Below are 26,551 nucleotides of genomic sequence, written 5' to 3'. Positions count from 1 at the left end.
GACATGTAGTTCTGAATGTTTGGAATAAATCGCCAAATGGTATTTGATGCTGCTGGATTGATCATTAAAATGGATTCTGATTGGCACACAAACATGTCGTGATGAGTAACACTTACTTGTTAAGCTATACAGCTGCTGTGTGCTTGTTGAGCCACACCCGGATGGCATCAGAGTCTTTCTGGTTCAGGTGAACTATTTCAAGATAATGTCAGCCTTTATTGTGCAATTACAATTTGAGATCATGGAAACAAGCAGCCTGTGATGAGCTCTCACTGCTGAGACAATCTTAACACTGATGTTTTGGGGTTTTTTAGAGATTGCAGTTGACCTCAATATGACATATTGTCTGTAAAGGCTCATGCTGATGTCATGTTGCTTAGTTGGCTGTGAAATTGTCACTGGTTCACTTTAACTTTTTTGCGTCATGGCAGCATTTCACAGCTCATTCTCTGACTCAAAGATGTTGTTCGGGTTGTGGTTTACCATTTGCATGGAAATGGTCGACTTTTCTTAATGCATCTTGGGAAATAAAAGATGAATCTTTGTGGATTCTTTTGCGTTTGTGTCATTTGTGTTCTGAAACCTCAAACGTTTTCACACTACATTGCTTCTTTTCACACAGTTGTTCTAACTTTGACACAACTTTCACATAGAAAGCATTTTTCTATTGTATTCCCAGTGGAAAAGAGACAATGGGTCCTGTTGTGTTAACTTTGTGAGCATATGCAGAGGGACTAAACTGAATCCATGACCTGTAAACAGCCACATATAAAGGTTACTTTACACTCCTTCCTAATTGGAAAATTCAGAATGGAAGAATATTAATTATTGTTTAATGCTGGACACAAGATGTCTCCAACTTTACTAAGGAGTCTTATCAGTGTACATTATGTGTGCTGGAAGCCTCAAGTTTCCACATCACACACATTAAAGTTATTTGGTCTTACTGTATGTTGTATATAAATATATTAATACTGGGAAATTTCCCCCTTTATATCATTCTGCTCAAACATCCAAGTGAAATAGCAATACAGTATCAATACAGTATCGTGGTGCATTTGCTGTTCAGCGCAAGGAAAAACAGGTTTTGGGATGTGTGTCAGCTGTTCTCAAAACTGGGCTCTTTGTGTCTAACAACGGAAAAAAAAAAACCAAACTGCTGTGTAATCATCTGCTATGACCACCACACCATTAACAGTGTTGCAATATCTTTTATTGTTTAAGTACTGTTGGACATGTTAAACTCTTCTTTCATTCCTTTGTCATTCCACCATTATCCGCTACTGTAAAGGAGCCAAGTGTACAAAACTATGACATTTATAAAACAGCCCACACTGTTCAGATCACCAAACATCTTAAAAAAAAAACAAAAAAAAAATACATAAGAAGGCTTGATTATCTCTCAAAGCTAGAACTGGGCCACAGTGAACTACCAATTCTATAAATCTACACAGGAGCCAAATCTTCATCCTACGTTTGAAAAAATAAATAGAGGCTGTTTAATCTCATAGTGGTGGATATGGAAGCTATTAGAGCGATAATGGCACAGTGATTACATAGCAAAATATTTCATATCAGAGCAGGGTTTGTAACAGACTGGTATGAAGAGCTGCAGGGCCTGTAGTGAGGCTTGTAGTAAAAGGCCTGTGTGATGCGGTCACCTTACACAATCAGCCCTGTGTGTGAAATCACACCCTGCTCATCCTAATGTCTATTTTCGATTCACCAACAGTTCATATAAAACGCTGTATTGTCACCCTGTCTCTCTGTAGTACAGGACCCCTGAGGCGCTGCCGAGCCACCTAACTGGAATTGATTGCTTTCAATTACATGGCAAATGCTAATAGATGCTGGTTTTAACATGGAGGTGTAAAGTGTTGGCTATAATCCACCATTTAGGCTACATTTCAAGAGGTTACACCCCGTGGGCTTGTGTATTAAGTCAGGGGATCCAATTAGAATGTATTTGTGAAGATCACTTGTAAACAATTGTGGAATGTATGGACGGGGTGAGAGACATCATTCATGAAACAGCTGAGAGCGCTGCGGGATAATAAGGGGTTATCAAAGGTCTGCTTGAACAAAAAGAAAAGAAAGTCCCATTTCTGTAATTCTTTGCCTCTATGATTCACAACCACCCATTCACCTTCCTCACTGGGGCTGCAGGGGGGTGGGTGGGTGTTGGGGGTTTCTTCATCAACTTCTGTTGGAGTCCCAAGCTGTGGGGGGCACTCTCACACATATTCTTTCGTGCTGCTTGGCGGACCGGAGCGGGAACTGGCCATGGACGGGTATTTGGATACATGTTTCTTTCGTGGACATGAAGCGGCCAGCATGGCTCCACCCAGGACATCCAGCAGGGAGCCGCCCCATGCGATGAAGATGGCTGCGCCAAACTCAAATCTGTGGCAGACAACATGGTATTAACCTATTGTTTCAAAATAAAAGCTCAGATTTCCAGTTACAACAACCTATCGAATATAGTTGCTGTTATATTCTTAAATTAAATTAAATTATATTAAATTGATTGAATTGTTGTTGTTGTTGTTGTTGTTGTTGTTGTTGTTGTTGTTGTTGTTAGCTACTTTTTGATAGTTTAATCACTACATACTATAAGATGATCATATGTGTTTTAAGGTAAATTCTGAATCTTTAAAGTGACAGTAACTATAGCTGTCTGGCTAATATAGTGGAGTAAAAAGTGGAAAATTTCCCTTTAAAACGTTAAGAATAATCATAAGGAATCATTTGATCATTTGATTTCACTTTCTTGCTGAGAGAGAAGACAGTGTGTTTTTGGGTTACTCACTTGGTGTTGACTGGAGTGTAGGGATTATAGAAAGCCCGGATCACGTTATGAGCAAACCAGGAGCACGCCACGATGGCACACAGCCCTGAGAGGAGAGACAGTCCACAACAAAGATCAATCAGCCATCAGCACATCATCAAAACCTGAGAGGGTAGACATGCTTTTATCTCCTTTATAGGCACCAGGCGGCTAGCTATTGACTCCAGCACAATTAGCTTTTAGTGTTTCTGCTCCCTTCAGAGCCAGTTAGACCTCTTATGTTAGAATCAGTGCCAGGAGTACCGGTCTCATTCAGTCTAATGACCTCTGGAGGACTGGAGCAGAGGAGTGGGAGGAAAGCATTTTGGGCTGGGGATCAAACCTCCTCCTACCTACCATATGATGTACACTAGATCTAAGCGAAAATGTGATGATGATGATGATGATGATGATGATGGGAGCATGGGTGGGTTTTGATCAAATATTATGTAACCAGATCTGTATTGAATTGCATAGATCCCACAGAATGATAGAGACTAGCATAGGTGCCACACAGTGACCGTCACGTGGTCAACAGAGAGTCAGCTGATTCTATTGTGCTAAAGTTAACAAACCACACAGAATGTGCTCAGAGCCACGCAGAAGAAACTGGTAGACTGAACAATAATTTTACCCTTTTCTTATGTATCATATTACCTTTCAACTGCTCACATGTCACTTTTCTGCAGTTTTACTTTTTTCATTGGCACATTTATATGGTCTTTTTTTTTTTTTTTTTATCCACACAGGCGGTGCAGTGCTATGGATGGCATAGGTCCACCTCTTTGGCCAGACTGAATATCACACTAAATATTGGATGGACGGGTTGAGTTTTGCTAGTGAAATACCTTCTACTGTACAAGCTGGATAGGCACAAAGTGTTGCATAGACCCACACCCTTTGAAATTTGTGGTTATGAGTTACATTTCTGGAAACATTTTAAGTCCCCCAGTAGAGTATTTCTATGCAGTATACACCAATTTAAGGTATTAGGTAGCATTAGTATCAATGGGAGGAGAACCATTTATTAAATGTTTCTACTGTATACTGCTTATAAATTCTAAATAGGGGGACTTAAAGGTCCAGTGTGCAGGATCTAGTGGCATCTATGGGTGAGGTTATAGATTGCAACCAGCTGAATACCCCTTGTCTCACCCTACCCTACAGTGGGTGCTAAAAACACAAAAGGCACTTTGCATGCAAGAGGACCCCCTCCCTAGATAAAGAGAGCTCAATCCAAGATAACAAAAACTCAACGATTCTTATTTTCTGGTGATTATACACACATGAAGACGGAATTATGAATAATATATTACATTTCCATCAATGGATCCCCCTAAATCATACACTGAGGTTCTTTAAAGTGTTCTAACTGTTCTTGACAGCTACTGGACTGACTACCATTAGTATGCACACTCATGTCCCCTCAGGATGAATTGGTGGCATAACTTTCCAGTTGCCTTGGATTAACCTTTACTGTGTGTTTAGCATTAATTATCAAATAGAGTACATGGTAAAGATTATACCAGCTTAACAACAGCATGTTGAGCCCCAGCACTGTGAGCCTGTTAGCATGCTGGTGTTAGCATTAAGCCCAATGTAGCCTAATTACAGCTCTGTATGCCTGGGCATTTATAAGATTGCACTGTACTTAAATGTCATCAACAATGCAGTCGTCTCATATGGTAATGAATGCCAAGGGATTTTGCATATTAAATGTAGTACATCAAGGTCTAATTACAATTATCATGCATCAGAAATGTAAGTGATGATGCAGTTATGAGCACTGTTGTCACACTGTGAACAAGACAAGCAGTCACAATGTGTTTTACCTTATGTTTGGTTGTTTTTCGTAATTTCTCATTCTAATTCCAGTTTTTGGGAACATTTGGTAACATCTGACATCAAGCAAATGTTGGTCATTGTGGAATTAGAAAGCGCTTTATCAAAACCACACACTACATGCACATGGGTTCAGTTTCTAAAGGAGCATTTATATCTTCACCTCCCACTAGTAGGATGATGCCTCCTGTCATGGCGATGCGGGACTTGCGTACTTTGTCACTTCCTGCACAGGTGGTGCACTTCATTCCCATACAGGCCACACCTAGACCAGCGATGGACACGATGATGCCAACTATCATCAAGGCTCGAGTGGCCTGAAGAGAACCTGTGGTGGAAAGAATGGAAAAAATTATTAAATATGAGAGGAGAACAGGGAGAGTGTGTTGCATCTGTTAGAGGAGGCAGTGAATAGACTGCCTTTTGTTTGTTAATGTGGGAGTGAAGCTTAAGAAGGTTAAAAAAAACACACAGCACTGCAAATGCACAAAGAGCATCAAGTCAAGTAATCAATCCAGCTGTATATACAAAGTGCAAATCTGGAGGCACAAACTGGGAAATGATAAGGAGGGACTAATAAAGAGGCCTGGACCTGTCAGAGAGGCTTTATGTGGTTGTCCAGAGGTTGTGAATCACATTCACATTAGCCTGTCAGGACATTTTAATGTACGCTTTTCCTGGAATAGAAACCAGGGGATACACATGAACACACACCAGTACACACAAACAGAAAAAAAACACCACACTCTTTCTTTATGTCTCCCCACCCATCTGTTGCTGCTCGAGAGGTGGAGACCTGCTGAAACACTGCTGCTAGGATCCTCATCTGTCAGCCTCCCCCCAACCCTATAAACCTATCACAGGGTGAGCCCTTCCCCCCCTCACCCTCCACCTAGAACCAGTCTGTGCCAGTCTAGTCCATCCCTGCCATGCCCCAACAAACAAAACCCTCCAGCAGCAAGGGAGGGATGATAGAGAGAGACGGAGGATGCAGATGAGAGAGAGAGTGTGTAAGAGGGGTTGTTAACACTAAAAAGTAGTAAGACATGAAAAATAAGAGGTTGGTTATACATTAAAGAAAGCAGGAAGCACAGCATCCTGGCTTAAAGTAACAGCACCTGCCACCGAGGACAAAAAAGGACTTGAAAGATCACTCACAACTGTATCATAGAGTGAGATCATTTTAGCTGACAATGATTCAACCTCCTGTTTGTGGTAATTTGGTGAAACAAAAATTAATTGAGCAATCTGCAAATCTATTTTTTTAACAGGGCCTTATCCAAGACATATAATAATGCAAGACTTCCTCCGCTTAAGGATCTTGTTTCAACTAATACTATACTTCGTTGTTAGCATTGCAAGTCCAACTCCTTCCAAGAGATTATCACGAGAGATTATCACGGCCGATGAACCTGAGGGTCTGAGATCCAAGGCTGATTGCCAGCTTTTCCTGGTTAATATCCCACTCAGCATTAAGCCTAATGTAGATACTGCAGTGAACACAATCCAGTTTTTCATAGAAATCAGCAAAGAAAATAAGACACAGGTCATAATTGGCTTGAAGAGCAAAGAGTCACAGCTCTTCCATCTACAGATCCCCAGGTGTTAAAACCAGAGCCCAGTTTGCATTGAATTAGCGTGCTGCATCCCTACATGAAAGAAGTGTGTGTGCGTGTTGGGTGATGTTCAATAGATTGTTCGGATGCCAGTGCTGCAGCAGCGGCGTTACCATGGTCACCCTTCCTTCGAAGATTTGAAAGTGAATACTTTGGCAACATCTTGAGTAATGAGCATCAACTGCTGCGGCGTTTGAAGTGTAGCTTTTATTTCATGGTGGCCGAACACAGAAGTGTGTGAAGTTCTCGATCACCCAGATGTTGGGGTACACTGGGAAAACAAAGTGTCTCTGGGGCTACAACTCTGAGTTCATCCATGCTTCTGGAAATGTATGTTGGTCTTGAAGATGTCACTCATCCAAGAGGCTTCATCATAGAATTAGCTCTTGAAACTTGGACAAGGCCTCTGCTGTATGTTGGTGTGTTGAAGTGTGACTGCTTGGGTAATGTTGGGAGGTGGGGTGGGAGGGTTTCCCAGAATGGAGCTATGTGTGGGCGAGGTTTCTAAGGAATGCACTTAGGAACAGAGATGAATCTTTTCAATCCCTTTCTAACGTTTTTTCCTGGAATCGGTCCCTGTCTTTATAACAGGAAGCCCTCTGAACAAGACAATGTCCCACCGTAGAGACTGATTACAGTGGGCTGCACCTGCTGAAAGTAGAGTGTGTGCAGTCAGTAATTAGTGTGGGATGAGCAGGTTATACCCTGAGGTGGCAAACTTAATCAGAGTGGTCCACTGAGGTCTCACTCAGGTGAAGCTTGAACAGGTGGGTGTCCAGGTGGAGAAGTCATGAATAAGACACTGTGTGAAGCAGCTTGTGTCAGCTGCTGGCAGTGGTGGAAGGAGTGTTTGACTTACTACAGTGTAAAAACGTAGTGCAAAGTACAAATCATCAAAATGAAAGTACCAAAAGTAAAAGTATTATTATGCAGAATGTCCCATTTCAGAATCATACATACTACTGGGTTGTAATTAGTGATGCATGAATGTGTTTATCACTTTAATGTTGCAGCTGATAGAGGTGAAGCTCATTTTAATCACTTTATGTACTGCTGGGCACCATAATTTATTAGCTTATGTGTATTTGTTTTATTGACAAGCTCAATTTGCAAAGCAAGTTGCAACTAGAGCTGTCAAATAGATCGAATGGAATAAAAAGAACAAACTGTGGAAGTAGAAGAATGAAGTAGCAGAAAGTAAAAATACTCCTATAAATATCAAGTACTGGAGGCTTTTTTTTTTTTTTTTTTTTTTTTGCAGGGATGATTCAACCACTGTGGATTACTTACTGTCGAGCTGCAGGATGGAGTCGTAGATTTTACACTGGAGCTGTCCGGTGCTTTGGAAAGCGCATGACATCCACAGTCCCTGGTACATGGCCACCGCTGTAATGATGTTGTCCCCGATGTACGCGGACATCTTCCACTGCGGCAGGATAGTCCCGATGATCAGCCCGACGATGCCAATTAGCGACAGGAAGAATCCCAGCAGCTGAATCCCGGAGTTGGCCATCGCTTCTCCAAAAGAGTGCCCGTCTCTAAATGATGTTCAGTGAGTGGGGTCCTCAGATCCTGTATCCCCCTCCTCCTCTGCAGACTGTGCAGATATTTCTATTAAGATCACTTAATGGTACTGGCGTGATGCTAAAAAAGCAGCTGATAGAGTCCGCGTCGCTCCTGAGTTGTGTACCGGGGGTCTTCAGTCGGGGGTGGGCATCAGATGTGGGTGATGGTGTGAAGTGGGTGTAGTTACCATGCCCGCTGATGCATGGAGATGCAATTCTCTCTGTGGTGGCGGGGAGTAGCTGCTGGGAAATGTCCCCTCTGCTTCCAGCAAAGCAACAGGTTGTCTCCTCATGCAAGACTTTGGCCAAACTTTTCTGCTGGGTCACACTTTTCACTGGCTCCAGAGTTTAAACTCACTCAGCTTCTTTTTCACTTCTCATCAAGTGTTTACCTGCTGCTGTAAATATTTTTGAGTATGTATTTGCATGTGGCACCTTCAATACTCATTTTAAATATGATGGTAAAGCCAGAATATTTACCTGAATATGAGCATCATGTGTAATGAAGTGTAAATACAGACTTGATTATAAAACTTCTAAAGCTTCTTATGGAGGAAATTAAGGAGAAATCAAAAGGTTTAAAAAGAGTATTTCTTTCTTTTCCCCCTCTGCTGTCAGACTTTACCAAGCATGAACAAAGATCATCATCATTTGACCTTAAATATTCTTTTTTTTATTCTCTTTCCCTTTAGTCCAGAAATGTGTGTGTGTGTGTGTGTGTGTGTGTGTGTGTGTGTGTGTGTGTGTGTGTGTGTGTGTGTGTGTGTGTGTGTGTGTGTGTGTGTGCATACAGCACACACAGCCTACATGACTCCCACTGACCCAGATGGATGCTATAACTCCCGTGCTGTCACTGTACAAAGCAAATTAAAGTCCCAACGGCCCTTTTTAACCACGTATCACCAGTCTCTGGCTCAGAGCAGATTCATGGCCTCTCTGCTGGTGCTGATGTGGTAATGAGGTAAACTGCCAGGTGAGAGTGAGACGTTAAGCCACTGGAGGAGCTGGATGACGACTGAACCACAAGGACGACTCAGCTGGCTCATTATGTGACGCTCACATTTTGTTTTTACAGTAAACTGTCATTAGGTCCTCCTGTTTGACTTGAGAAGACATCAGTGGGATTGCATTGTCTCATTCAGCTGCCTTATATGTAGCTGTTTCCAGGATATGTGCAAGACACAATTTTTATTTTAGAAGAGAAACTTCTGTTGTGTCTCTGACTGATTAAATATTGCTAGAAAAAATACCGAAAGCAGGAAAAGATGAATACATTGTCTGGCTTTCTGCTGAAAGCCTGGTGGTATTTAGACAGCTCACAGGGGACCTGATGGACTGTTTCAGGACATATGGACCACAGGGTGCGTCCAGCCAGGCTCACCTACAGCTCAGCACGTCAGAGGGAAAGTTTCAATCTAGTTAAACCTAAATAAATTTCACTATTGTAATACATTTAGGAGCAAAAATCAAGTTGGAAACCAGCTTATATTTGATATTTAAAAGAAAAGAAAAAAAAACATGCATTCGCCTTTATTCATCAGTGAATTCAACATTACTTTAACTAATTGGGGGTGAGCATTTTATACCTCCTGTTACGTATTAATATTTTACAATAGGATCAGTTCCATTAGGTGCATTAACATGCCAGTTGTGGCCCCTTCCTGCAGTGAATGGACAAAAACCAACAAACAATAGAGAGCATTGTCCACATGAGAGGTCAGCTGTGTGTGTGACTTCACACTGCGGCGAAACAATAGTCCTCCAGCAATGGGAGAGGAAGTAATAACCCATAAGCCTGGAGGAAGCTGTCCCCACTGCCAGGTTAATGGGAATGTGCTCACCTACTGGCTGGATAACCAATTTAAAACGTAATGAGGCTTTGCCAGATTATTCTCACAGGTCTGTTACCGCTCCACTGCTCTTCTGCCTTGAACAGTTTGTTCATTTTCTCACGTTCATGCCCTTTCCACCCCACCTTCACCCACATCTTCTCTCGATATAACTCTTTTCTCCTGTACTGTATCTGGGCTTGGGTGACAGGCCTCAAGTCTTAACGGTTGAGGCCAACAAATGCCTTATTGTTGCTGGGGAGGGGTGGCCCCATAGCTCAAGGAATCTGTCTCACTTTGATACAGAGGTTGATGAGGAGGAGGAAGAGGAGGAGGAGGAAGAGGTGGTTTGAGGGTTGAAAGAGTTGTTAGGATCAAGGTGGGAAGGAAAACATGAAGGAACTGCGATCAGGAAAAACATATCAAGGTAAGAAAGGTGAGCACAAAGTGCTTTGGGAGATGGAGAGGAGGAAGATGAGTAAGACAAAGATCAGGGGCCAGTGTCGGGCCTACCAGTGCTGTTGCCACTGGTAACCTGATTTATCTGATGTCCTCTTGGCTGCTTTTCCTCCCAGGTCCTGAATTGCAAAGAACACAAAAAGAACATTGCTCTTTCCCCCCTCTGCTCTGTCTCCTCGTTCCCCTTTTACTACTTTCTTTCTGAACAGCGTAAACACACATTTGTCTCGCTGGTTCAGTCACTGCTCAACGCTCAATAGGAGCTGAAAAAGAAAACAGCTAAATCAGCCCAAAGAGGGGCACTAACAACATTTTCTCGGGGACTCTCCCTCCCATTTCGGAGGCCTCCTCTGGGTCTGAAGTGAGCAAGTGGAGTGCAAATCCAATGATTGAAGTCCTTTAAGTGCCCTTGGAAGTCACTGAGGCATTGGCAATAAAACACGCTGGGCCCACGGTTTTTCCCTGAAAAGCTCAGAGTGCGCAAATGAGGGGGATGGCGCCCTTCTCTACATGTCCTCCGTCTTTATCACCAATAGTCTTCTTATGCAACAAGACTTGGCTTTTGTGCAGCAGCAGCAGGACGGGACCGATAGATTGGGTTCTTGGTCTTGTGGACTCATTCTTCTCATCTTCCCTCTGAGGCAATGAGAGAGAGAGGTGTTCTTTTTCCCCTAACAGCTTGGCAAGTGCCACATGCAGGGTAGAAACATATTTGGACAGACTGGACACAATGACTACAGTCACAGACTCTGTGGCTTTCTGCTGCACATCAGTGAGCATGAAAATGGCTACGATACAACTGTGGAATGTGAGACGCCCTGATCAGCTACAACAGAGTGTATACTAAATTGAGTCAAATTTTACCCCCTACAGACAGTACAGTCTATGTCCCCCACCCTTCCTACAAAAGAGCTAGATTCCATTTCAGAAACAGGCCTGTTTGTGGTCATTTTGCATTTTTTTGTGGTCCCTGAGTCTGTACCTGGTAGGCCCATTCAGTGATCCATCCATCAACCAACAAGCCAGCTATCTATCACCTTCTGACTTTAATGGGGGTGTGGCAGCACGGAGCCAACGGCCCATTATTTCAATATCTTGCGTTTTTTCACCCCAAATGTTCTAATCAACCTCTGATTGGCTCTCACCCTTTTTTGAAACCCTCTAACCAACCATTTCACCCTAACCCGACCCTAGCAATGAACACTAGCCAATGAAATGGACATTGGGTGGGCTTTCCAGATATTTTTAGGACTACTGGGATTTTTAGAATAAGGAACAGGGGGGGTCTCCAGGGGGTACCAGCCAATCACATTTCAGGAGGGAGTCTTGCCAAGACAATGTGCATATCCAAAACTGCAAATTCTACTTGTATTATTAATCATCAGAAACAAATAGTGATATGTATAAACAGATCTAAGAGTAGATTGTAACAGCTCAACGCCATACCACATACCGCACTCCTACACATAGTTTCTTCTGTAAATCGAGTAAGAGAAGAGATGATCATATTCAACACAGCACACAGGAAAAGAAGTCTTATTCAAGTCTGGGACTCTGATGTGTTTTTGCCACTGTATGATTTATGCTCATTAAACTGCAGCACTGCAGCTCCGCTCCACAAATAAAACTTGATTTATCTGGGGATATGTGTTAAAGAGCGACTGAAGCAGGAATGTTATTGATGTTTTCATGAAAGTCAGAGGTGGCGTTGTGAGCAATCACTTAAATAGTGAATGAGATGACAGTGCAGCTCATGATGTGACAGAAAGTGAGCAGAAACCACAGAGAATGATGGCTCAAGACATGGCAACAAAGTGGGATAGTAAATACATTGAACTTTGTGTTTTGTTGACATTTCCTTCCTCATTGCTTGAATATTTTCCTTTAAATACAGATTTTATTTACTTCTGACTTTATTAAAACACAATTCTTATATTCATAACTAATGGGAGACAATAACTTATAAATATGTTCATTTTGCCATTTTCCTTTCAACAGTAATGCTGTCATCTTTTGAATGAACACTATATTACTGCCCTCTACTGCCCAAAGGCCAACATTACAACCCCTAACTATAATCACTGTTCTTGCAGAGGTCAGCAGAGTCAAACACAGACTAGCGGTTTCCTGCATGGGGCACAAAGTCCAGCACATTCCTGCTGAAAGGAGACACTTTCAATAAACCAAACACTGTCACTTTCAAGAAACATGTATTTAGACTCAAATAATGCAGATCACAATGTGTTAAATACTTGATTTTGACAAAAAATAATGCAAAGCCACTAAGTGTTACTGCATATACATTAAGCTTCTGTAGATCTATGCATGGATTCTGTTATCATGTTGGCATGTGCACATGTTTCTACTTTATGCAAAAAAATGCCACATTTTCTTCTGCTACCCGACCTTATAAAACATTTCAGAGGCTGACAACACAAATATGGAATAGGTATTTATGGAAAGTTGGGTCTGGTGATCACAGAAATCACCAATAAGAGGACATGACAATCAAACAGTGCGTCAAGCTCCAGCTGTACTTGTTCTAGGGGAAAGGGTCATCGGGTATATAGTTGAAACTGGCATCCAAAAACATGGCCAGCGTGCCCAGGGTGGTGATGATGACAAACAACCACAGGAAGAGACGGTCCACCACCAGGGCGATGAACTGCCAGTCTCCTGTCATCTGCAGGGAACACACACACACACACACACACACACACGCACACACAGAGACAAAGGCACACACAAAGGCACTCACTGTAGCACTGAGTCAGCAGTGTACTATATGAATGCAATGACACATGAACATCGTTGGGGCATGTTTGGAACACTCTGTGCTCAGGAGCTGCACACACACTGAAAAACAAGCTGCCTGACAGCGTGTGTCATGTTGTGCACATTTCTCACCGTGTCGTCCATGTCCTGCTTCTTCAGCTGCTCGGCCATGTATGTCACGGCGGCGATGGCTGACTTCAGGTTGGGAGGGAGGATCAGACAGTAGCTGTCGGTGTCTGGGAGCCGCTGGAGCTGCACTGTGCTCTCACACCTTAAACACAGACAGACGAGAGAGGTTTCAACAAAGAAGTGCGAAGGTAGGATAGAAAGTCGAATATATGCACTGAAACGCTGACACAAGGATTCTTTAAAAACGTTATCACACATAAACTCTTAAGTTCAATAAATAATGTTTGTGAAGCTTGTTACACATTTTGTAACTTTTGTCAAAAATTAGCATGTGTGCACACCGGTGATGTGTGCGTGTACACACTGTAAAAAATGTCTGTCTTTACAATACGTTACAGTTTTATCGTTTGGATGAATGAGTCCTCTCCTTATATTTACCAATAATAATAATCATAATAATAGTAAGTTTTGATCTCTAGAGGTGTTGGTAGAGTCAGGTTAGCTGTTTCCTGTTCTTTAGCGCTAAGCTAAATTAACAGACATTAGAGTGGCATCAATCTCTTCATCAAAGTCTCCAACAGAACACTAATAAACGTCCTTTATTTGTCAAAATGTTGAACTATTCCTGAGAAAATAAACCTCACGACAGCTGTACCAGAAGTTTAGTATGAGTGGACGTGCAGATTACTAATGATGGTGCAACATATGAAATGCAAAACTGAAGGCGCATCTGTCTTACTATGTTAGCATTTGCTAATATCCATCACATCCGAGCAAGTATCTTGTGCAATATTGCTTTTTTTATTTTATTTTATTTTTTTTTTACGTGGCTTATATATTTTTTACTGTTACATATTTTCCACCATGCAATACTACAATGACACTGTATTTTTATTGTTCATATCTTCTCATGTACAATTCAAAATTTTCTACTGTGAAACTGGCAAAGCAATATCGTCTTCTTACACTCTTTTGTATATAATGTACATGTATATGTAGTTGATTTTAGTTTATATCCTTTTTATTGTCTATTTATTCCTTTTTCTTCTTGCTGCCTGTAACAACTAAATTTCCCTGGTGTGGGATCAATAAAGTTTTATCTTATCTTATGTTGTAAATATTACAAATTAAAGGAATAAAGTATGAATGGATATTATATTATATTATTATTTGATGATCAGCGTGTATTTTAATCTTATTCTTATTGGTTATTTAATATTTGTTACATGCAGTTTGCGTTTTAAAAAAATCCAAATCTAAATATAAGTACAGTGAACACGTGGGCAATGTAAGATGCTGTTTCCAAAAGAAGCACCTTCTTATTTGACGCTGTACGTCCTGTGAGGAGTGTCAGGCTAATAATCCTCCTCTGGAAGAAGTTAAAACATCCAGCAACACCCTTCGCAAACGCTCTCTAAGACCAGATTTATGCTGTGTATGTCATAAGTCACGAGCACAGCATTGTTCAGCCCTGCTGGAACAAACGACCACTGACATTTGCTGTCCACTGTAGGACACACAGTACAGATGTAGATGTCAGTGTTGTCTCTTCATAACATACAGTGTGTGTCCTTGTGTACCCTCTAGCCACTGACAGGCACAGCTACTACAGGCCCCTTCCTGCAGCTCCTCTGAACCCTGAGTGACAGCAGCAGCACACTCCTGACACAGAGGTGACATTGACACAACACTGGGTCAACATGTATGTGATGCATGACCCCGTCATTCTTCCCCTCACACAGCTGCTCCATAAACCAAAACATATGAGCAGAGAAAGGGTCATATTGACAGCGTTCTCGAAGTGCCTTCATGCTTTAGTGAGTGACTGCTCAACCATAAATCACTTGATTATACGTGAGGAATCGATCTCAACATTTTTTACAATGCTTAAAATCAGAGAGAAAAATACCTTATAATGCCTTCAAATAAGGATTTACATGTTGTTTATTTAACTTGCATGTGGCAACCCAACAACAGACTGTATACTGTATTTATACAGCAGGTCAGGTCATAGATGCTCGTGTCTGACCACAGTTCCACATGTTGAGGCAAACACTTGCACAGGGTGTTAACTATTTGCTACAGATTCCTCTTCCTCCTGCTGCCCTGTGCTGTCCATCACCCCATTCACCCTTCACCTCTTGTAAAACTTCTTATATTAATGCTGGATTTAACTTCTTCAGTACAACAAAATGTTCAAATAAAGCTCAACGTATCTACAGAGCATCTTTTGGTTACCATTTATATTGAGGTACACATATTCACCATCAACTAGCTGCTTATTAGAGTGCATATTAATAGCAAAGCTTTACATAAATTGTTATCTTAAAACCTATTTCTACCTCTTACTAACCCTAACCCCCGAGAGTAAGGCATTAATAAGCGCTTCAAAGTGTCTAATAAAGAGGCAATATGCTATGAATATGCTAATAAGCAACAAAATATATAATGTGACTTATCTTTCTAATTGAGAAATATTGGAACGATTTATTGCAGGATCAATAAGAACTAACTGACAGCTACATGTTTGAATACTATGTATTTATGACCATCATGTACATTGAAACCTGATTACTCATCAACATTGCTACAATAACAAGTGATTTACAGTATGAACAGCACACATCTATCTTTCAGTTAAACGCCATACCACTGCACAATGAAGGGTTTTCATTGATTTGATTGATTTCTTTCCTGTGCACCAGGCTTCTCTTTCTTTCAGCCCTGTGAAAAGACTATGAATCTGCTGAGGAGGGAAAGTTATGTGTGAGTGGGGGAGAAGTTGGTTTGTGGGTAGTAGGCAGGTGAGTAGTTAAAGGGGAAGGTTCCTACCCCTGCATGCCTGTGGTTTAGGGTTAGGGGTTATGTATAAGATGAATGTTTTGTCTGTGTGTTTCTTTCTTTTTCATTGTTGTCACATGATCACTAAAACATTACTGAAGGAGAGAGAGATCAACATTGAGGCCCATCTTGAAGGCGCTTGGCTCGGCACCACAATGCACCTGTCAGCATGGCACTTCAGTACATGTCTAGAGTACACGCAATCCACGTATGTCATGTATATAGTGCGCATTCTGCATGCTCTTAACAACATGCAGAACATCCGTCACCAGAGAGGAGAAGGCGTCAGCGAAGGAGCAAGACGAGTTATCAGAGTCACAGCGAGACAGCGTGGCAACAGATGGACTGCTAGACAATAAAAAGGAGCTGCTGCAGGAGGGGTGTGTGTGTGTGTGTGTGTGTGTGTGTGTGTGTGTGTGTGTGTGTGTGTGTGTGTGTGTGTGTGTGTGTGTGTGTGTGTGTGTGTGTGTGTGTGTGTGTGGCCACAGCTCAGGGCAGAGCTATGTGGTGCTCTACATGCTGCATGCCATTCACATTCCACGGCTTGTATTCATTACTGCAGATACATGGGGCCCTTCTCACTATGACACACATACACACCCTTACTAACAGTACGTGTATGGTACTGTTAGTGTATACTTACATTTACATGTAGATACACCGATATTGATGCATACTCACTCACAAAGACTGGTGTTAAAGATTAAATACACTGAAATGGTGACATTCAAGCAGCACAGGCCATCAAACATGCAGACGATTCTCATGAATGTGTTGTAAAAGACAGAAACAGCTTCTAATGAGCCATCTCACAAGATATCAAGATAAACAGAGATGGATGAAGGCAAAGACACGCAGGTGATGGTGCCTGACAGTGTGACCACCATCTCACCCACATCAAAAACCAATAAATTTCTCCTCTGCTCCGATCACTCAGCGCCAGTGTTCTCATCCACTCAACTAGCCTGATCTACTCTTCACCCTCCCTCTACCTCCCTTCTCTGGGATTACCCCCTAATGCCCAACCTAAACAGAGGCTTAGTGGCTGGCGACTGTGGACGAGGGTGTGGGGCTTAGCTGGGGCTGAATCTGATGCCTTTGGAACGGGATGAGAGATGCCCAGCACCAGGCCTGGTTCAGGGGACTGTGGAACTGTTTATGATGCCATGGCTGCGTGGCAAGGCTGAGGCCTTCTGCCAGATTAGCCAGAATAAAGCCAGCATGGTTGGAGGGACAGTACAGCTTGAAGCAACATAGATTTAAAAAAAAATGTATGTTTCGATAACCTCTTTCCCAGACTGATATGCTAAATGTTGAATTATGTCATGTTAAATTACTATGCTTTCACAGAATGGCAAATTGGTGTTTTTCTTTTAACCAAAATGTATCATCGCACAGTAGAATGTTTTAGCCATACAGCTAACATGGCTACAATCAAGAGATGGCAATGTTAGTCAGTCAGTTCATCAACCACTTTGTTCCAGGCTGAAACCCTAACACAACATAAAAGAAGAAATAATTTAACAAGACTAAGAGTTTGAGCTGTGTGAGAGGCTGAACTTAGGTACAGCTGTACCTTACTGTGCTAAATGCTAATGCAAGTGTGCTAGCATGCTCACAATGCTGACATGTTGGTGTTTGTGGATGGGTGGATAAAACACTAAAACACAAGGACTTTAACCAAGAGGATTTGCATATCATATAAGAGTGGACTACTGGCCTTTGTGGAGCTCTTCGCTCTCCAGGTGCCCTTCCAGTTTGAGACTGTTACCAGAATGCAAACAACATTCTCTGGTGCTGAATCATTAATCCTTCTTTTTGCTTGTCAGAGTACCTTTCATGTGGCTGAAGTCAATGTGTTATTAAATGTGTGAGGCTGAAGGAAGTGCACATACTGTTACTGTCTTGGCAGATTCCCTGAGCTGCTGTGGTGATGGTGGTAATTCTGCCAAGTCTAGCACGCTGTGTACTTTACTATAATAGCTAGTCTGGCATCAGATCCAACATTCACACTTTGGCACACTCTACAAAGAAGATTCATGCCTGCGCTGGCTTTTATTAACATTAATAGATATAGCTTTCTGCTCGTGTAATGTCAGGATCAGCACATCTTTGCCCAGAAGGAGGCTGAATCAGGATGAATGACTCTCATTGCTATTACTTCAGGTCTATGGTGTTTAACAGTCTTGACAGAAAAGAATATAGGCACTATAACTTTTTGTCAGTTTATTTCTCTCAGTAACTCAAACCAAGAACGTGGTTTATCTTTGGAGTTTAATCCAATAAGATTTGTTGCATATATATGTTTAAGTAGTGGCCTTTTAGGCCTTGCCATTCCGATTTTCTTTTGTGAAATCTGTTTGTTCACACGAAGTTCTAGAGTTCAGTCAAGATGATTACTCTTTTGTATGATTAGGCCTGTAGTTTATTTCTCTTACTATCCTGCATTCACTCCTCACACTCTCTCTCTTAGTATGTTCGTGAGGCTGTTCCGTGCACCCCTCGACCTCCCCATCAGCCTGTCAGTCTACAGAGTCATCAGCCGCCAGCACCACCACCACTCATGTTCAGACTCCATGAGGGGATTTATCTTGCTGCTGCCCAGGGCGATGCCCCTCAATTACAAAACCCCACTGCAGAGTCTAAGCTCCAAAGACTTTCAGACAAGACTTAATTATCACATATAATATCACAATAAACAATTATCTTTATGTTATTCACCCATCTCTCTTGATTGAAATGCTTTACGTAAAGCGTTCTGCTGGATAGCTATACTGGTAGCAGTTGGCATAAAGAGGTCTAATGATTCTTGTTATCTCAGATTTTTGTTCCTCTGTAAAAGAAATATGAGAATATGTTTTCTGACTGATCTGACATGGGAAGAATCTCAGAAGAAGGCTCGTTCTCACTATGTTCTGCTTTATTAAACGTATTTTTTCTTTGCACACAAAAAATGAAAATTCATTGTGACAAATGCACTGCAGTGCTCTTAGGAAGCAAAAGGAAATACAATTTTAATGCGTCTCTGTCTGTGTATCAACCTTGTGCGTGCTTGTAGCCTTTCTGTGAATGTGATGGCCTTCAAGACAAACTGACAAAGTCTTATCGGTTCAGCAGAGTGCAGTTATGACTTTATAATAAAACTTTTTTCTTATTTTACTTAAATGACCAAATGAGACAGTATGAGTCATTATTATGGTTGAGTGATGTCTCTGATGGATCCTGCATTAGTAAATGTCGTCTTACCTGCCTCTCCAGGGTATAACGAGATCAGGGTTTATCTTGCGAAAGAAGTACTCTCCTCCAGGCTGCCTGCCATTGAAGATTCGGAGAGGTGTATCATCACTAGACTCCTCTTTCAACAGAGGCTCCTCCGGGTTTGGCCTCAACATGCCAATGTACTTGGGCAGGAAGTGAATGAATACCTGCGAATTTGAGGGAAAACAGGGTTTTCAAGGGTAGTGAAATAGCTGAGATGGATGCTCAGTGAATTTGAATTAAGGTAGTCTCACCCTTCGAACCCAGTTTGGCATGATGTGCGTGCTGGGTGTTCGGTGGTGCAGATTGAGGACGACCACACTGAGGATGACAGAGAAAGTGACCAGGATCATGGTGAACATGACGTAGTTGACAATAATTGGGATGCCGAGGGACGTCTCAGGGACCTTGTCAGCCAGCAGAAGCATGAAGACAGTCAGAGCGATGAGGACAGAAATGGAAAGAGTCATCTTCTCTCCTGCAGACAACAGGGGCAGTTTGGAGGATTAATTACGACAGCAGAGCAGCGAATGTTCCTCTGCCGGCTTCTGTTTCATGTTGACAAGGGTAAACTTCATCACATGGTTACATTTGATTGTTTGCCGTGGATAAACACGCAAATAATGAGTTGGTTTTGTCTTCAAAAATGTTGGACATGTTTGAGAGTGCAAAGATAGCTGAGTGACGTTCGAACTGTTTGCCATCAATCCTGCTGAATCTGTATTTTCCGCTGTCAATGAAACATCAAAAATCTGGTGACACGAAACCAAAGATTGACAAAGTAGTGCAGATTCCTCGCCAAGGTCTCTTTCCTTCAATCTACAATATATCAGTAAATTCCTTCAAAAGCTGCCCTTCCTCGTGAAGGAGTCTGTGTTAGACACATGCTTCTTGTCGTGACACTAGACTCTGTATCTGGTCTCCCATCCTATATCCCGTCTTGGCAGTGATGTGTAGTCACAGTGTCAAAACATGTCAGATGTGCTGACCTGCTCCAGGAGGCAGGTAGAAGACAAATATAGCCAACACGCTGGTGAGGATGCAGGGCACGATGATGTTGATGATGTAGAAAAGAGGCTTCCTCTGTATGATGAGGTAGAAGGTGATGTCCTCGTACAGGTCCTCCTTGACGTTCTTTCTGGAGGGTTTGTGACAGATGGCCCATTCTCCGTTTTCTGTGGAGAAAGAGATGTGCAAGGCGATGAAGAGGATGAAGCTCTAATAAGAGTTCAGTCAGGAAGGATTGTTCTTTAGCATGCTTAGGCCTGGAGCTTGTTTCTCAATCCAACCTGCAATCACTCCTCATGCATGCTCACTCAACTTATTTGGCTATAAATTTAATGCAATACAATGAATGAAGGTGCACATTAACGGGACTATCAGATGTGGATGAGGTCACTGTGGGCACCAACCAGTGAAAGCATTCTCATCTATGACAATCTCATGAATCTCTTTGCCATCGTCATCCAGAAAGTACTGCAGCTCCACCTCAGAGGCATCATAGGTGTACGAGCGGAAGACCATGCTGCAGTTCTGCCAGTCGAATGGGAAGTATGACACCTGTGGGGGTGGAAATTACAAACCGCTGCATCACAAGTGAAAGGAGATATTCACAAATATGGAATTCTGGATGAAAGCGTAAAGTAAAACGCTGTGATCCTTAAAGACTGTACCTCTATAGAGCAGGAGCTGCGGTAGATGGCAGGGGGAAGCCAGTTGACCGTCCCATCACTGTAAACCAAGACGTTGACGTAGAGAGCCACATCAAACTGACCGTCATTACTGCGGGGAGGAAATAGGAAGACAAATGTGAGGCTTGTGTTTCAGGCATTTTAGTACAACCCCAATTCTAAAACATTTGAGACAAGAAAACAGAATGCAAACTGTTAGCATATTAGCATTTTCCATTCATAGAATCCATCAGCTTTGTCTTTGGTTCAGTTCCTCTGTTAGCTACTTATATGGACTGTGGCGCTGCAGACAGGACACTCACTTGTTTATGAGGTAGATGTCAGGACGCCAAACCTTGTTGGGAGGAATCCTCAAAACATCAATGTTGTCATATTCTGCTGGGTTCCATGACAACCTGTAGTCTGACCATGCCTGGGAAGGGAGGGAGGGAGGGAGGGAGGGAGGGAGGGAGGGAGGGAGGGAGAAAAGAGCAAGGAAAAAGAAAGTGAATAAGAGGCACAGCAGAGCCGACACCAGGTGAAATCACTACCTCGGCGCCCTGCTGCCTCTGTCATTTACATCCTAGTTTCTCCTGTCTTTGATAAGTAATTTAAACCCCTCTGATCTAGACACACACTCAAACACCACTGTCACAAACACTCAAGCCGTCCTGAATTCTAATTAGTGAGGGCGAGGGACAAAAATGAAAGAGAGAACAAGAGAGATGAAGCAAGAAATAATTTGTGGTTATAAAAAGTGACAAGTCCATTTGAGGCCAGAGCGACAGAGATAGGAGTCAGAGCAGCAGAGCGAGGCTCGGTGATGAAGATGAATGTTTCCCTGCTCGTACCAGATTCATGAACACGTTGGTCGTCATCTCTTCGTTCTTCTCATTCTGTAGCAGGGTAGAGAGACACAGAGACAGAGGAAGAGAGATGGGGGACATGCATTAGTGATGCCACCATATCTTGTTGTGCATGACAGTGCTGTTACTTTCAATCTTACTCTATGCAAACTAATTGGGTATGGATGAATGGATGACCATGCAGCATAGATCAGGCCAACAGCGTGTGTGTGTGTTGCATGTACAGTCTGTGCATGTTGCCTCCCATCTCGTATGTGTGTATTTGTATTTACCAAGCTGACAAGCTGAGAGAGGGTCATCCCCACCCGGACCATCACCTTGTCCTCCCAGTAACGAGCTGGTCTGACTTTCATGTTGTAGTTCTCAAAGAGCTTCTGATGGAGCCGCCGCTCAGTGTCTGAGGCTCCTGGATGGAAGGATGCATGCAGAGAGTCGGGAAATTGAGAAAATGAGTGGGGAAAATGATGCCTAATGAACCAAGAGCCACCGCCACCTCAAAAAAAAAAAAAAAAAAGAATAGCAAAGTATGGTGATGAAAAATGAAGAAACAAATTGGAAATGCACAAGTGAAATATTATACTGAGTGAGTGAAAATGTGTGAAATGTACAGAAAGCATATGAACATGCATCATGTTAAATACCTGAAAGCCATATGCACCTTCATGATAGGGAATTTAATCACATGTGAAAAGTCCAAAAACCACATGAGCTGTTTTCACATGTGAAATGATGAAATTCTTTTTTGAGGAAATAGGACTAGGACCAGAAAGACAGCACACATGACACCCATTTACACTAATTGCTTGTCAGGTGTCATATTGATTTTAAACTGGTTATGCTGATTTAAAAAGGATTACGTGGTTTTGAACCAGTCTGCTTGTCTGAAATAATCCTGGGAATGTTTGAATTGATTTTGATTTGCATATTTCTTCTTTTTTTTAATTGTTTCGTTCTTATCTTACTTTCTATTCATATACTTCAATTCATTCTTGTTGTTATTGTGCTGTACAATAGTCTGATGTTACATTACTATGAATCCATCTATTGTATTATTGCCATACAAATAAAGTTTGATTGATTAATGAAGAATAATCCTAACAAAAAAAAGTAAAAGAATGAAAGTAGAAAAGGCCAAGCGGCAAGTGAGATGAACAACATAACCAGAGCACATGACGCATGGCACTGACACCCTGACCACAGCATGGTTGTTCTCTATGGATCAGTGAGTCAGGCCCACAGTGGTCAGGGCTTCAGCTCCCACTGTGATGACCCATACTAAAAATATACTGTGTGCTTATGCATACTCAGTATGGGTACTACATTTTCTGAATCATAGTCTAATTTGTCATTATAACTCTGATCTGGACATAAATACTGGAGGCATGGAAGAGAGAAATCATGAGTAAAAACAAATCATCAGAAATTGGGTTTTATAAATTAATTTGCATTTGCTCAGAGTGAAGGTGTGACATCACATTTGAAGTATCTAACGATGAGCAGAATTTAGCGCTCTGTGTGATAACAGGCGTCTCCAAAAATGCATTTCAATTACTCCTGATGATGGACTGGCTTGCAGTCCAAATATGTGAGAAAACAACATGTGGTGAAGGCAGAGAAGGACAGACAGGACATGCGAAAGAAGCAGTCACCAGGGCAGGTGCTGCGCGATGGGTAGCAAAGGTGACTGAGCTAATGTAATTGATATGCAGCAGGGGAATGGGATCAAAGGGATGTCTGGGATACCAGCTCCATCAGGACCAAAAATAGACTCTGATTAACAAACAATGATGTGTTAATATGATTCATTATATGTTCCAGAGCAGGGCAGTATTTGAGTTTTTGGTTTTCAAGTGGAGCAACAATGACTTCTTCTTTGACTGGATACAGAATAAGGACTTCTTTCCACCCCCCCACCCCCCCACCCCCGGCATCTCCTGCTTGTTTTCTCTGCCTCTTGCTGCTAGCCCCTCTCAATACAGTTATAGCTATAGGACAGAGGGACAGGAACAATACACCATGAACCCTGCGGAGGTCAGGGAGCAGGGCAGGGAAGCGTTTCACTTTGCTTTCCCACTGTGGGGTCAGAAGGTCAAAGTCAAAGCCCTTCAGCTGAGTTCAGATAAGAATTAGTCATCACAAATCGATTCTAATTTATCCCCCCCAAAAAACCAGAGGAAGCGTAATCAATACCAATTTAATTGAACTGATGTGAGACGCTTGTCTGTTATCTGATCATACCATAGCAATCCTGAGTAAATTTTAAGTGCATGCTCACAAGCGGCGGTGGGAAGGCTTCTCTTCTGGGCAGCCCAACAGGAAATAGGTACAGTAGTGTTAGGACAGAGGAATGAGAACACTGCGCCGCAGGTCGCCAACAAGCACAGGGCAACTGTTTGTTTTCCAAGCACAATATGAGGTCAAAGGTCAAAGTCAAAAGCAGTCAGGCATATTTGTTTTTCTTTCTCGCCTTTGAGTATACAGTTCAACACATGCATCTTCATTTCAAAGGTACAGAAGCAATAGAATTCTGTTTGTTCATGGTGAACTAATTCGGATGAAGAAAAATACATTTTATGTCAGTTTTATGGAAATTTCTTTGAAAACATGATAACCTTTTGTGAAACTCATTCAGTCATTTGAACAAATGAAATAAGCATTCCATAAAATGTCCTTACCGGCGAAAGTGAGACAAAGGCAGCTGCATATGATGATAAATGCGCTCATCTTCGCAGGAATGTTCATCCTCATCTTCAGTTGTCCAATCATGGCAGTCATAGCATCTTACACTTGTGTCAATCAAAGGCCGCGCTCCCCGCTGTACGAGCACTTTGACCTCTCTGCACCCTCACCTGGAATCTAGATGGAGCGTCCTGAAATGACACACCTGGCTTAGTTACATGCACACCTTCAGCTGGAACACAGCGAGCTGGCACCTTCAGCAGCACACGGCGTTCAGCTAATGGCTCTTTCTCCCGTCCCTTCGTCTCTTTGTGGCCATGGCTCCATGGGTGAAACCACGGTCTGATTGGGTGCGCGTGCTGGGAGTGACGAGAGGGCGGAATGTGTTTGCACTGGGAAGCCTGTGGGGCAGACACCTGTTGGTGCTCACCAATCTGAGGTTAGCACAGCGGGGACGGTGGGTGGGAGGAAGAGGAAGTGGAGGGGGTGGGATGGAGTGAAGGAATGGCAACGGGCTATGGGTTATGACAATGGAGATATTTTTGGGGCAGAACAAGTGGGCGGGCTGGAGCGTGGAGTTCACTGGGACGTCCGACTTTCTCTGTGGACGAGGGGTGATTTGTGGTCGTTTGGAGCTGAAGTGGTTCACAGGTGGCGTCTCTTACTCATTTCACTGTCTTCATCCTTTAACTGAACTCTCCCCTTATTCCTTTTCCCTGTTAAAACAAATCTCCACCACCTCTTTCATCCCTTCAAACAGTCACGTCCATCTTTCCTCCTTTGGCGAGTCACTCCCATTTTGCTGCCTTGTGTCTTGAAAGAATTCAAGTTGTGTGTTTTATCTCAGTGCTGAATTGGTCATCAAATTTCAGTTTAGACGCAATGAATTATGCGTGAAGAGTTTTAACATATCAAGCGTCTGAACTGGTGCCTCCCAGTGGTCGAGTCAAAATTGACTCGTTTACAGATGGCAATATGTATGCAAAGGAGGGGATGAGGTGAAGGAATGCCAATGGTCATGACTATATCCCATGGATCTGAGCTGGGACAGAAGAAATTAGCTAAAAGAATTGAGATGGAACCTGGTATAGCCTACAGTGCAGCAGTAGTAGTATGAGTCATTCATAAAATTACAAACAATATTAAGAGCAGGGATCAGAACGACAGGCATTATTTTAGTGACATCATGGAGAAAGACCAAGAAATGGCAGTTAGAAAAGGCGATATTCAGCAGAGCAAACCGGGACTTTATATGTCTATGAGCCATGATGTGGGAATTAAAATGGGAGATGCTAAAAGGCTTCATAGATGCCGTGGAATGAAAACCTGCAGGATGAAGTTGCTGAAGCAAACTTCTTGGCAGGAGCACTGAGGCGTTGTCAATAGTGATGGAGAGAGGTCTTAAAGGATTCACGAGTTTGAGCGGGGAAAAGAGCAACTCGCTCTTGCCGATATTGAGTTTGAGGTGAGCTCGAGGCAAGAAAAAGATAAGCATGTCGAATAAGATATAAAAATAGAGATGGATGTTGTTGCCATAGAAATGGTGAGGGAAGTTCTGAGACGTGAAGACTACACTTGTTATGATCGATGAGGTGAAGGCCTCGGAGCGAACTCTGGATCCTGCTGCTTCTTGAGATGCTTTATGTTGCTTTCTATGACGTTGATGTCGGTATTTCAAGGGTCATAAAGTTATTTTGTTACGCAAGATAAGTCACCATCTTTCCATTACCTTCCCTGTCTCGACTCTCTGTTATCTCCTTTCTCGAGCCTCCCTCTCAAGCTGGGCAGGGTTTCCAGTGCAAGAACACAAGCAGGCCATAAATCAAACCCAGGTTGAGAGTTGAGAGAAGGAGAATGTCTCTGGCTTGCCGTCCTGCATGCCACCACTACCAGTATAAATACATTGAGCAAAATGGCCCCTGTGTGTTTTCTGTTAAATAGCCCCTCTCATCAACGCTACAGCTTAATGCAAGGTCAAAGCGTTAGATAATAAGCAGAGGATGGAAATGAGTGCAGTTCAAACAATGCTGCAGCCAGCTCTGTCACACTGAAGCACTATCAGCACCGTTGCCGCAATGAGCTGTCGAGGATGACTGCAGACTTCCAGCCATCAAATGCTTCAGCACACACATCATATATGCATGAGCGTATTTATACACGCGCTGTAGAAATATCAGGGAAGCCCATGCGGGACT

General features: G+C 42.5%; 2 protein-coding genes across 2 annotated transcripts; both read right to left on the bottom strand.

The window, feature by feature from the left end:
* Positions 1-1,193: 1,193 nt before the first annotated feature.
* cldn7a (claudin 7a) lies at positions 1,194-8,078 on the bottom strand. Its single transcript, XM_070993288.1, has 4 exons — positions 7,576-8,078; positions 4,833-4,997; positions 2,810-2,894; positions 1,194-2,403 (listed from the first exon to the last, which is right to left on the bottom strand). Exons 1-4 carry the CDS (start codon positions 7,796-7,798, stop codon positions 2,235-2,237), a joined length of 642 nt encoding a protein of 213 aa, XP_070849389.1. The 5' UTR covers positions 7,799-8,078; the 3' UTR covers positions 1,194-2,234.
* A 4,572-nt stretch (positions 8,079-12,650) lies between these two features.
* chrnb1l (cholinergic receptor, nicotinic, beta 1 (muscle) like) lies at positions 12,651-24,452 on the bottom strand. The gene is made up of 11 exons (XM_070993074.1): positions 24,353-24,452; positions 21,950-22,083; positions 21,663-21,707; positions 21,135-21,244; positions 20,815-20,923; positions 20,554-20,701; positions 20,131-20,316; positions 19,396-19,619; positions 19,130-19,308; positions 13,046-13,184; positions 12,651-12,821 (listed from the first exon to the last, which is right to left on the bottom strand). Exons 1-11 carry the CDS (start codon positions 24,450-24,452, stop codon positions 12,681-12,683), a joined length of 1,515 nt encoding a protein of 504 aa, XP_070849175.1. The 3' UTR covers positions 12,651-12,680.
* Positions 24,453-26,551: the final 2,099 nt, after the last annotated feature.

This window comes from Chaetodon trifascialis, chromosome 23 (genome assembly GCF_039877785.1).
Source record: "Chaetodon trifascialis isolate fChaTrf1 chromosome 23, fChaTrf1.hap1, whole genome shotgun sequence".
NCBI lineage: Eukaryota > Metazoa > Chordata > Actinopteri > Chaetodontiformes > Chaetodontidae > Chaetodon > Chaetodon trifascialis.
The sequence above is the reverse complement of the archived record's forward strand: the minus strand, read 5'-3'. Positions and strand labels throughout refer to the sequence as shown.